General features: G+C 30.0%; 1 protein-coding gene across 1 annotated transcript; it reads left to right on the forward strand.

The window, feature by feature from the left end:
• The first annotated feature begins 2659 nt into the window (after positions 1-2659).
• On the forward strand, positions 2660-9852 carry LOC130815830 (profilin Sal k 4.0201). The gene is made up of 3 exons (XM_057682330.1): positions 2660-3189; positions 6743-6880; positions 9378-9852. Exons 1-3 carry the CDS (start codon positions 3061-3063, stop codon positions 9510-9512), a joined length of 402 nt encoding a protein of 133 aa, XP_057538313.1. The 5' UTR covers positions 2660-3060; the 3' UTR covers positions 9513-9852.
• The last annotated feature ends 4092 nt before the right edge of the window (positions 9853-13944 follow it).

The raw sequence follows: 13944 nt of genomic DNA on the forward strand, positions 1-13944 counted from the left end.
AAGGCTACATTAAAAAAAATATTAACTTAAAATATTAAATTGACTAGAAATATTATGGGTCCCGACTAAAAATGATGATGTGAAACTAAAAACGAGTTTAAAAAGTTGAGTGTGGGTTTTAGTCAGGTTTGACCTTGTTTTTAGGTATTTTTGAGTCACGTTATTTTCTGATTAAGGGTTCAAAACTTTCGGATAATAATCCACTAATTTTCGATCAATTTTTGGGACAATTTCAATCAGGTCTACCTATAGGCAAAACTATATGTCTTATGTCATGTGACTCATGAGAGGCCAAGGAAGCCTCAGATCTCTCGATTCAAACGCACTGTCTATCGTAGGATGTAGTTTCATTGTGAGATGCGCCATGTACATATGTTAAATAGTCCATCTAATACAAATTTTATAATATAAATTCCTTATTTTGAGGTGGTCTTATTAAAAAATAATCTTTGACAGAGTAGCGGAAACAAATACAAATTGTATGAGACGGTCTCATTTTCAAACGCGCTGCTAAATAAAGTGATGCCATAAAACAAAGAATATGGTGAAATTGAAAAAGGAGGCCAAAGTTTAGGTTAGTTTTGTAAGTGAACACTTAGATTAATTTTTTGTTTGTAAGAAAGAAAAATAGAATAAAAGGATAAGAGCCAAATTACAAGACAAAATCAATGATTTGGGGTTTAGGGTTGAGATAATTCAAACTCAATTTCCGCTAAAATTAACACTCATGACCAGCTTAAAGTAATAATTGAAATTACTTTTTCTTTGGACTAGCACAAGAAGAAAAACAATGTATAAACTTAAGGTTTAAAAATGATTAATCCTAGATTTTTTTTTTCTTTTTATAAGGCCCCTTTATATAAAGCTAAATACAATCTTCTAGAATGATTACACATACAATGAATTTTCAAATTTAATGAGCAATAAAAGCCAGAGAATAAAACACCAAAATCCTAGCACATGAAGCACCAAAAATCTAGTATATAAAGCACTAAAAGTTTAGTATGTGGAGCACCAAAAGTCTCTTATTAAATGTACCAAATATGTTGTTAAAGACAATTAAATCAACTATTTATAGACTCTTTGTTTCTACCTTCCTTTTTTTTTTATATATAAACTTCAATAAAATAAGACTTATAAATATTGGATAACCAAGAGTAACATTTGGGCTATGCATATCCCCAACATGATTTCAAGTTAAGAATGTCATGATTGTGGAACAACTTAAAATCTTTTTTTCTTTTCCGGCCCGTTTGGTTAGTGTTATTAAATGGTGGTAATTGGAACAATTGATAGTGTAAATTTCATCAACACCCCGTTTGGTTAGCGGTATTAATGGTGGTAATGAGAATGATATTATAAATTTCGTCAAAAGTTGCATACTATTCCCATGGTAATGAAATTTTGATCACAAAAAAGTTTTTTGTTTACAAATTTCCATCACCACATAATACCACTTCTCCCAATGGTAATGCATTAGAATGAATTTTATAAAGAAAATGAGATGATTGAACTTGGACAAGCATGACCATCAAGGTAGTGAAGATATTTTCAACCAAAATTACACTAGTTTTACATTTCCATTACCGTCGTTTATTACCACCTACCAAACGGTCTGCAAAAGTTTCATAATTCCTATGGTGATGAAACTGTGATTATAAAATTTTTTTTTTGTGTAAAGTTTTTCATTACCACCTAATATCATCATTTAATAGCACTTACCAAACGGACCGATAAGGTTACGAACATAGAATTGTCTAAAAATATGCTTGAAATTTAAAATTAACCATATCCATATATTAAAAAGATTGACATGTGATTTGATTTTGAATAAGTCGAATGATTCTGTATCAACACATTTTTCCAAATTTTTCAAATCGGATTAATTTTTTTAAATACGGATTATAATCGATCAATTACAACTCTAATTTTGTGTTGGATTTTAGGTTAATTTACAAATGGAATTAGTTTTTTTAGTAGTTCTCTGGACTCTAAATGTATGTATTAATTTGTAAGAGCGTACTTATAAATATTGATGCATAAACAGGGAATTGGTGGGATTATTACTCAGAAGACTAACCAAGCTTTAGTAATGGCAATCTATGAAGACAGTTTTGGTGCGCAACAATGCCACATGCTTATCGACAAGTGCGTCAAACTTATGGAATAGACCAACTAACTACCCACAAGATGGGATTATTATCCAACTTAATAAGATCACTTTATTTGTAATTAAATATGTATTGATTTTAGTATATAAGTTTGATGGACTATTTCTTCCATCGCTATATGATTATGAAAAAAATTAAATTTATATCGAATTTGTGTGTAGTCAATTCTTTTCTTACGGTTTTGCTTTGGACATGGCCTTTCTTTTCAACAATAATTTATTTGTTTTTAAGTCAAATTTATCTAATTATATTTCCTGTGTTAAGCCTAAACAAATAAACTTCGTCTATGAATGTACATTGCTAATTCTCAAACTAAAACTTGAATAAAGAAGAAGGGTGAGCGATAGGTTTGTAACTAGCTCAGTAGCATCTAGTTTACATCTCAAAATTTAAATTAAAAATTTACGCAAAACTATAAAAATGAGTTCATTTTAACATGTTTTGCCCTCAAATCGAACATATTTCAGAAAATAAAAGTAATTTAAATATAGAGTGTGAATCATATCCTTTTATATATGAGATATTTTCCGTATCATCAAAGCATCCCATGTTAGTAGACAAGAAAAAAGGCAAAAGTATGAATATTGGTAGGAGAAATAATTAGAAAAAGTGTTAAATAAAGGCCTAAAAAAGAGGAGGACGTGAATGGTAGTCATTGAATTATTAAAGGTTGAGTATGATGCATGAATTGGCATTGATCAATAAATTGATATGTCAAATTTGAGCCAATTCTTTTTCTATTAATGACATGTGATGAGTTGTGATCACATTGCCATTTCTTATACAATCTCATAAAACAAATCAAAGTAGATATCTCCTACCATTCTCGAATCACTCTTTTATATATCTCTTTGAATACAAGAAAATCTATCAGTAAATTATTGGAAAAATGTCGTGGCAAACATACATAGATGATCATTTGATGTGCCCTATTGAAGACACCGCCAACCACCTTACCGCCTCCGCGATCATTGGCTTTGATGGTAGCGTTTGGGCTCAAAGCTCCACCTTCCCTCAGGTCTCATTCTTCTTAACTCTTTTCTTAGTAAATTGTTTTGTGAATGGTATATATTCGTTCAATACGGGGTATTGTTTACTTATGATTAACTGGCGAGCTGCGGTTGGGTCTTCTTCGATCAGGTTAATTTTGGGTCAGATCAATTTTATGTCGGATAATGTTATATTTGAGACAAGTTCGAGTCAAGGTGACTTTTAAATGACGACGTAAAATAAAAATGCTGATGTAGAACTGAAAACGTGTCCAAGTGGTGGGGTTAGGGTTTCGGTTGGCTTCGACCCAATGTTTTCAAGTTTTTTCGGGTCGAGTCATTTACCGTCACCAGTTTAAGTTCTGGGCTGTCATAATCCATTAATTTTCAATCATGTTTTGCTAGATTAAAATTGGGCACTTCTACGTATAATATTTGTTGTAACAAGACATACATCTTTACGACATATATTCAATATGAAATCCGAAGATAATTCATACTTTCAATGTCATATTAAAATAACATTATTTGACTTCAAAAGCTCTCATATAATTAATTCAAATGATTACTGGAATTAAATTTTTAAATTACTATTTCGATTCTTACCTTAAATAAATTATATCACATTTGTATTATAATATTTTATCCTAATTAATTAATATTATTTAACACCATTAATTTAAACATTTTAGCGTCTATAACATCTTTTTGTGATTATAAGAATTACTCTTATGGGCTTCTTGATACTTACATAACCACATTGACAATTTAATTTAAGTCGCTATATAAACTCGTGCATCGCAAAGAGATTTTTAGTATTAAAATATATTCAATATAAATTTAAAATAAAAAATACAATTATGTATTATCATTTTCAAATATGTTAAAACATAATATGGTAAACGGAAAAACTAATAAACCAATAAATCTATAGAATAATACTCCAATGACTTATAGATAAAATTTACCGTATATGATCTAAAATTATAATAATACCTTAGTTAGTTTATTAGAGTTCAAACCCAATTTATTATAGAAAAATTATCGTCTATAAGACTATAATACAGATTTTTAAGAATTTCCTTACAGTAATTTTAAATTTTAATTAATCATAATTAATATCAACTTAGGTGGATGTTTATCTAGAATATGCCAACTGTTGTTTATAGTAGAGTATTTGACCAAAAAAAAAACAACGGTAAATTAATGGTTAAATAAAAGTTGGTATTAATTGTGGAAAACGTACTAATAAATTGGTATTATTCATGGTTAATCAAAAGTTGGTATTATTACAGAAAAATCAACATAAATTTGTATTATTCACAGTAACTTTTCCATTATTATAATACCGTAGCTAATCATAAATCTATCTCATTATCATTTATATAGCCCATTATCATTTATGAGAAATGACATTTGTCAAATGAAGTATTTTTACAGGTTAAAAAGAAATTGTGCGACATTTTTTTTTTTCATTCGTTCTATAAAAAATTTTAAAAACTATAGAGTATATACTAAATTAAACATCTGAGAAAAATATTTCCACTTAATATGTTCCTGCAATATTTTTTTGCTTGAAATTCCAAGCCTACTTCTGAAAATACATGATCCATTGCAAATTTGCAATTTGTAAAATATAAAAATTTCTCAAAATATTTTATACAACTAATTATAAATTAGGATAAAATATTCAACATAATATTACTTATAATTGCTATACATACTTATTCGTGTATACATTTTTATTAAAATTCAATACATCACGACAAACTTAATAAGATCCCATATAAATATATACTAATTTTTATATCTTAGATAAACTGACATATTTAAATATCTTTCTTTATATGTAATATTTTTTTAATGTAATCAATAAATGAAATATTGAAATGGAGGAATATAATACAATAATGATACGTGAAAATAAAGCTAGTTATAGTGAGTGCAACGGACAAAGTCACAACTACTCAACAAAGACTAATCAATCAACCATTTAATTTTAAAATATAAAAATGCATGAAATTTGAAGTATATATTTACTTAGAGGAATTTAAAAAAACAATATATTACCGAATATATGTACTAAGATCGCAAACAAAAAAATAATAAAAATTTCAAATAATAATTAGATAGCAGTCTTTAATGCATCACTTATTAGATAACGAGTGACTAACAAAGTCCCAACTACTTAAACATACACTAATTAATCAATTCTTCTAGATATTTATCGAACTTTATCTCTCAAATACAAATATTTATATTACAAAACAAAATAATAATAAACTTTCACTCGAGTATAATTGATTAGCTTAGTAGTAAAGTCTTATTCTTTTATATGAGTTTAATTTTCACTACCTAAATATTATTTTTTTCTCTTTTGCTTATAGAAATTCTTTAATCTACCTTTGCATTAAAAAATTATTTTACACGCCCCTACTATTATATATATATATATATATATATATATATATATATATATATATATATATATATATATATATATATATATATATATATATATATATATATATATATATGATCAAACAAAAAAAAAGCAAAAGTATACGTCCTCTGTTCCGTTGTAACATTAGGAAAATGACTCTATTTATCATCACTTTAATAATATACATTTAATAATATACTAATACGATGTATTAATACTGCACTAAAACGACTATACAACTAATAATATACGACTACAATTAATAATATATTAATACTAGGCTAATACAAATATAGAATTAATAATATACTAATATGATATATTAATACTACACTAATACGACTAATAATGTACTAATACAACTAATTATATAATAATAGTACTCTAATAATAATATAAATAATAATAAATATAAAAAAAATTAATAATAATAATAATAATAATAATAATAATAATAATAATAATAATATCAATAATAATAATAATAATTATAATAATAATAATAATAATAATAAGTTATAAAAAATTGAAGGTAAGTTATTAGGTAATAAATATAAAAGCAAAACATTAAAAATCATAATGTTATGATTTTCCTAGTGGTTGGAGTGTTGTTTGAGTTTTGAATTTGATGTCAGAGGTCAAGGGTTTGAGCCCCAGTTGCAATAATTGTTGGATACTTTGATAATTTGATGTGTAGGATGATTGAATTTTAATTTGAGTTTCAAATATAGGTTTGATTGATTAATTATTATCATTTAATGAACTTTTTTTTTAAAAGGGGCGACGACACCTAGGCCGTAGCCCCCAAAAATGTAAATGGCGATGACACGTGGGCCGCATCCAGGTTGTCGCCCCATTTTTCGTGATTGGCGACGCTCAGGCGTCTAAATTTCGTTTAGCGTCCACACTTGGACCGTCGCCAAGCCGTCATCGCCTAAGCTACTTTTTGCCTATTTAGCGATCAAAAGGCGATTAAAAATTACCATTGTCATTTTGTTATTTATTTGTAGTGTCAATTACATCGACTCTAATAAAAATAACTATCATATTCAAAAGTTTAAGCTGGTAATTAAATTTTTAAATATGTTACCTACACTTTACAAGTGACTAATAATTTTATGTGTTGGGATGATTTGCAGTTTAAACAAGAAGAGATTAGTTCTATCTTGAAGGAATTTGATGAACCCAACACCTTGGCCCCTACTGGTCTTTTTCTTGGAGGAGAGAAATATATGGTTATTGCTGGAGAACCAGGTGCTGTTATTCGTGGGAAAAAGGTATAACATAACATAGTCTTATATAATTTATCAGTCGGTCTTCAGAGAGACCGTCTCTTTAAAAGACGTTTTTCAGGTCTAACTCATTAAAGCTTAATGTCTACTTAACGTATTCTTAATACCAACTTACATCATCTTTAATTCCTACTTATAATATTCTTAATGCCTACTTACATTATCTTAAATGCCTTGATAGTGTATAATGTCTACTTACAATATATTTAATACCTACATGAGGTATTCTAAACCCCACCGAGTAAGTGTACAATACTACTCTATATATTTCTTTTTTTCAAATAATATAAATGACCAGCCCAATTAGAGATGATATCTCAAAGAAACCGTCTCTCATAAAAAATTGTGATAATTTAGTTACTTTGGGAATTTTTGGTATTGCACTGAGTAGAACAAATGAACAATGTATATCCTAACTAGAGCTGTTCAAATGTGACTTGATCCGAAAATCCGAACCGAAACCGAAAGTTAACCGACCCGAAAAAATTTCTTTTTTAGGTTTATCGAACCGAAGTTGCGCCCGAACCGATTTACGACTGAAAATCGTAAAATCAAACCCGAACTGCGATCGATTTTTATAACCGTTAACCGAGATTACCCAAACCTAATAGTGGCCGACCCGAGTCATAACCGACCCGAATCATGCTCAAAACCCAACATGATCCGGCTAAAACCGACTTAACCCGAACGAATTTTTAATCGAAATGCTGTAAACCTGAATTAATTTTAAACATAGAGGTATGATCAACTCATATTCAATCATCTTATTAGTTAATCTAATAAAGTAATAGAAATTTTAATAAATTAAATTTTATACATACATGGTTTCATATATTTAGAGTTAATAATCAATGGTCAATGTTTATTTAACTATTTTTAATCAAATTAGATGAAAAATGATAAAACTTTAATTTTAATTTACAGTCAAACAAGTAAAAGTAACAAAGTAATAATCATTAACTGATTTGCATTTTAATTTTTTTTTGCCTTAACTAAGGGGAATCTTATCATTAATTAAAAAATGTCTAACAACTTAATCTGATATTGACTCGATCTAGAGTAATTAGTAATTCGTAGCCGAATTCTACTGGAAAATAATACCCGAAGGCGATCTGTATCCGGTAAAATCGAACCAATTATTAACCGATGACAGTCCGAGACCGATTGACTACTCGACAAGAACTTCAAATGACACCGAACCGATGCTAAACCGATAGTTCAAATAACTGATCTTAAACCGAACCGTGACTAATCGACCTAACCCGATTGTGACCCGTCGTAACACGCATCCGAAAAATAACCGATCCGAAATACAACTGCACCGAATGACACCCGTCCAGAACCGACCCGATCACCCGAATGAACACCTCTAATCCTAACCATAAAAACTTGGACGAGACGGTCTCATAATGAGACCGTCAATTTGGGTCGGCCCAATTCGCGTGTGGAATAGGATCACACGCTTTTCCTCGTTTTTTCAATTAATTGAAAATTTATCATTTTTGACCTTAAAGGTACCAGTTTCAACGTAAAGTAAAACTTTAAAAAATCAATTAAAATATAAAATTTCAATTTGAACCTATAAGTGATTAATTTTGACGTTAAACTAATCCATTTCTACTAATGATTTTATAAATATGGTTCTATTTTACAATTTCAGAACAAAGTTTAATAAAATAGTGTTATTCTATCATTCTATGAATGATTTTCAAACAACAAATGAATGGTCAATAAAACTATCAATAATAGTGTTAAAACATTGTACAATACAAGTACTCTTATTCAATGCATATATGATGGTTTTAATGGAATATAAGGGTACTACTTGTACTCTAAAATCATCGATCAATAATAGTGGTATTGCTCTTTTCTCAATAGTTTATGTTCATAATGGACTTGAAAATTAAGTTGTAGGTGTAATGTTTGTTTATCTTGGATGTGTAGGAGAGGAAGTTTCGATTTCAAACTATGTTTGCCAATTGATTCAATGAATGCTCTTGGAAATGACCAAAAGTTCAAGGCTTTTTTATTATAAAAAATTTGAATTTTGATATATGAATGATCAATTCAGACCTTAAACTAATTAATTATGATCAGTTATAACTTATAAAAAAATTCATTTTTAACCTTAAATGTATCAATTATACCTTAAGTAGATCAAGTACTGAACGCATATCGAGAAAAATTATAATTGACTTAATTAGGCTATTTGTCTCATATTGAGACGGTCTCATCCAAGACCAGCTATATCCGAACAATTAGTATGTTTAAAGGGGTCGGGCCCTTAAATTATATAGAGGTGCACTATTTTTAAAAGTTGGGGCGGGTTGAACGGATCCACTACATTTGATCTCATTTTCTTTGTTATGGGGTTGAGGGTCCGACATAATATTGTTATAATTTGGGCATGTTTTGGCCTATGCACATGTCTATTAGTACGATTGTATAAGTAGTGTATCTAAGTAATTTGACGTGTGAACAGGGACCTGGTGGAGTCTGTATTAAGAAGACAACCCAAGCTCTAGTGTTCGGAACCTATGACGAGCCAGTTACACCAGGACAGTGCAATATGGTGGTTGAGAGGTTGGGTGACTATCTTATTGAACAGGGCATCTAAGCTCAAATACAACATAAATACAGCATAATAAGGACACTTATTAATATTGTTCTTTTGGGACACCTTATTATATTTTTATTTCACCTAAATTAATTTTGTTATTGATGTTTCTCCAAGTTTTTTTTGTACACCAGGTGTGTGAAGCGATGACGCAGTGTCAAAATATAGAGTTTTGAGTTTTAGACTTATTGTTGTCGTTAAATATTTGTAATATACAATATTGCCTTTGGGCTATTGATATGGTTTTTATTGATATGTATAGTTTATTATCACATTGTAATTTTTTTAAATATCACGATTATTTTATTTTGTGAATGAAATTCAAGAAGTTTTGGTATGATTTATTCCTTTTTAAAAGATTTTTATAGTTTAAAACACTTTTATTCTTGATTAAGCGCAAATGAAGTAATAGAATAAATGAAAATTTAAACCCTTTTAAATTATTATATTTTTAGCTTTTATTGATTTACTCTCAATCCCAATTTACCTATTTTTGAATTCCTAATCCCAATTTTAACGACAATTTGCCTCCCATCCCCTTTCCCATTTTCAAGACAGAATTGCATTCCCTCCCAATTGACCAATTCTCCACCCCACTCGACATTGACATCCCAATTCTCTCCCAATACTCCAAGTCCCACAGATCCCCACTCGACATTTTTACTTATTTACCTTATTACCTATCTAGCAATTGACAATTGTGATTAATTAGTTAGATAGATTAAAGGTTGTATAATTGATAGTTTAAAGGTTTTATAATTGTGATTTAATTAGTTAGTTAGTTTTCAATTGTATATTTGTGATTGTCATGGTAATATTTATTCTTTTATTAATTTATTTAATAATTAACGTTATATTACTTAATTATCCCTTGACCTTTCGGGTTGACTTTGACTTTCGGTCAACGGGCCTTCTTCTGGATTTTCCATCTCCCTTGAATGGCCCATGAATTAGTAACCTCTCAATGCCTTAAACTACCTTCCCGTAAAGCAACTTCCCATTCTTCCACAATGCATGGATCTCCTTACTTCAAGATTGATAACTGCCCACTACTCCCATGTTAGTCCACTTCTCCTCAAAGATAACTTCCCCTTGATTGTATGGTAATCCTTCCTCCATGGGAATTGACTGCCCATGTCTTCCATGACCTTCAACTCCCACTCTATGATGTAACTTTCTTCTTCATCATTATAAATATGGGCTACCATCAAGAGAGGAGGGGGCATCTGAAAATAATTCTCTTAAGTATCCTTGCTCCTACTCCCCTTCATTAGCCTACCAACATTCCAATAGCATCACACACTGCATCTTTTTGTATTCATTCTGTAATCACTAACTCCATATTCTCATATCCACGTTCTAACTTGAGCGTCGGAAGGTTTTCCGGGAGATCACCCCCCGGACATGGCTAATGTGTTGTTTTGCAGGAATTCAAATCACTTCCTCCCACGAGTTGCTCCTCTTGATCACACTTCTACCTATCTCCAGGTATTTTAAGTGTCTTTTACACTTCCTCGTTTCTTTACCGAAACAGTGATTATTGATTGTATTTACAGTTTAGATAGATAAGATATTTGTTTAAAAATTTATTTTGAATGTGATTTGTTTTAAAATTGTCAAATAATGACATTATGCGTCCTTTTAAGAATATGAAAATTCGGCGTGAAAAATTGCCTACAGTCAATTGTTGTTTAATGTAATTTTTTAACGCACTTAATTGTATTTTGTTTTAAATTATCGACATCTCTTATTTATTTTTCTGATTCCACCCCTACCAAACACCCTACATAGTATTGGTATACCTATCCAATGGGGTTACCTTGATAGTGGGGAGGGACCCACATTGATGGAAGAAAATTACCCGTTGCTTGCTTCAATTTAATGTACAAACCCACGTTATATGTCATTATCGTTCTTGGTCCAAGAGAACAACGGACCGGTTTGGTAAAGGAGAGGAGCTTTCTGGGACCGTGCGAGTTATGTTGAATTTGTGGGTTAGGCAGCATATTTAAGGTTGTAGGACTTTGAGACAAATAATGAATGAGTTAAAGGATTAATGAATTATCATATAATAAATCATAATTCGAAGGTTTGCTTTTGTTAAGTGTGGAGAATTGAAATTCATTTTCAACAAAACCAACATGATGACAAGTCATAGGATTTGAATCCACGATGATTCAGAGTTTATTCTAGATAAGCACAAGTATTTGACATGTCTTATAAGTTATTAATGGTAGAAGAGAGAAATAACGGAAAAAATAAGCAACCAAAACACGCAAACATGGACAATTGGATCACTTTGATAGAGGATTTGAGGGGATGATTGGTAATTCAAGATCTTAGTAGGATGAATATTAAGGATATATAGCCATCGAGAAAGCACGATGCCAAAAAGTGAATGGCATGGATGAATGAACAAAAAGTGTTCGGATGATCGTGTTTATTAATTTTGTAAGCCTTTCGGCCTTGCCTTTTTGAGGAGTTATGAAGGCATAAGAGATGAAAGAGAATGCCATTTTTCTCGAAGAAATCCTTTAAGGTTCCATTAATATATTTCCTATCAATATCATACTGAAACATCTTAATTATATTGTGTTTAATTTGTTTTCACTTATGCATGAAAAAGCTAAGAAATTTTTTTGACTTGAAATTTCTTAGCAATGGGAATAGTTGACAAAAAATTGCTATAGTTATTAAGAAAACATAATAACAAAGGTCGGAAGTACTAACAATAGGAGATGACCAAAGATGACTATGAATAATATCAAACGAAAGAAAAGTATATGAAACAGAATCATGAAATGGTTGTTTAGAATGTTTCCCGAGAGGACAAGAAGTACAAAACGTTTTACAAACCTTATTACAATCAGTTTTTTTTAACTACTTTGTCTTCAGATTTGTGGCACAATAGTTTAGGTCATACTAGCGACAATGTTCTTAAATCTTTTTTTAGTAAAAATAAACTACTTCCTAAAATATATACGTGATATATCTTCTAACATGATAGACTTTATTTATTTATTTATTTCTCCTTCATTTTTAATTTTTCCCCATTTTAACAAAAATACAAGTAAAAGTAAATACCAATAGTTCTATATTTTCACACACTATAAAAAGATACTGCCGTTGCTGTAATTTTATCACATTTAAAAATTTTGAAATTTTATATTTATTTCTACTATTCACTAATTCCTGACCCACACATCCTAATATTTTTCAAAATTTTAATTTGGACTTTCCTCGATTTCATCCAAGCTTTAAAAATACTCCTAAATTTTATTTTATGATGCGTTTATGTATTGCAGAGAATTCAAACAACTCAAACATGATGCGAGTGTCTCAAACTATTTCAAATGTTGGATATCAACTACCAACACAATTTTAATCTCAAAACTTTTACCAATCTCTTATAACTCTCAGAGCACATGGGAGTAGCAATAAATGATGTGAAATTTTATTTAACCGCAATTCATGGTGTACATGTAGATGATTACTAAGAACATTTGAGCTTGCTAATGAAAGGTCAAACTAATACAAGAAATTAAATACTAGAAAAAGTTTACGATTAATCTTCAAATGAAATGCTTAATGAAAATACTTAATGAAGAGCAAAAAGATAAACTAGAAAAAGAACAAGGGAAAGAACCCTAATATAGTGGTTTTTCAGCCTATTTATACTAATTAAACCTTTTACCTAATAACTTCATGAAAAATTGCCGTAAACAAATTCTGTGTAGCATAATTACTCTGCTGCCGAGTCGGCTACATAAAGAATTAACAAAATGCCGACTCAGCTTATTCTACTGGAAAAAAACACAATTTGGCGGAAATGAACGCCGAGTCAGCAACCACTTTTCTTCCCTTAATGCGAACTAGGCTTTTGCTACTGGAACTGACATCTTTTTCTTCATTTTTTGCGGAGTTGCCGAGGCTTAATGTTCCACCTCAGTCGACTCGTCTTTTGTTGTTGGACTTGATTTCACTTAGTAAACTAGATCTTTGGCTGTTTTGCTTAGCTTTATTCACATGGCTTGGTATTTCAACAACGTTATTCTTTCTTGATGTTCTGCGTATACAACTAGTCATACATTTCACAGAAACAACTCAAATGTGTGATAATTAACTCATTTTCTCACAAATTGGCTATAAAGTATCAATTGGAGCAAATAAGCTAAAAATGATCCTAGATCACCACTAAACAATCGAAAAGTAGCATATAAATAATCACAATAAGTGCAAATAATTGCACTTATCAATAGACCAGAAATCGAGGAACTTTGTCCGACTAAAAAATTGGTGACCACGAGGTTGAGAATGTACAAAAAAAAAAAAGGAAAAGGAAAGGTAAACAAAAATGGATGGTCTTTTGAAGAAAATTTATTGTCATTTTCCATATCCTTATAATTGTGGAGGAGATATATTACAGGCACCA

Source organism: Amaranthus tricolor, chromosome 6 (assembly GCF_026212465.1).
Source record: "Amaranthus tricolor cultivar Red isolate AtriRed21 chromosome 6, ASM2621246v1, whole genome shotgun sequence".
Lineage (NCBI taxonomy): Eukaryota > Viridiplantae > Streptophyta > Magnoliopsida > Caryophyllales > Amaranthaceae > Amaranthus > Amaranthus tricolor.

What these genes read in the sequence shown, in the direction of transcription:
- LOC130815830 (XM_057682330.1), top strand. Translation starts at nt 3,061, where the DNA reads ATGTCGTGGCAAACATACATAGATGATCATTTGATGTGCCCTATTGAA. An exon ending in AAAGCTCCACCTTCCCTCAG is followed by an intron (nt 3,190 to 6,742) that starts GTCTCATTCTTC and finishes GATGATTTGCAG; the next exon opens with TTTAAACAAGAAGAGATTAG. An exon ending in CTGTTATTCGTGGGAAAAAG is followed by an intron (nt 6,881 to 9,377) that starts GTATAACATAAC and finishes ACGTGTGAACAG; the next exon opens with GGACCTGGTGGAGTCTGTAT.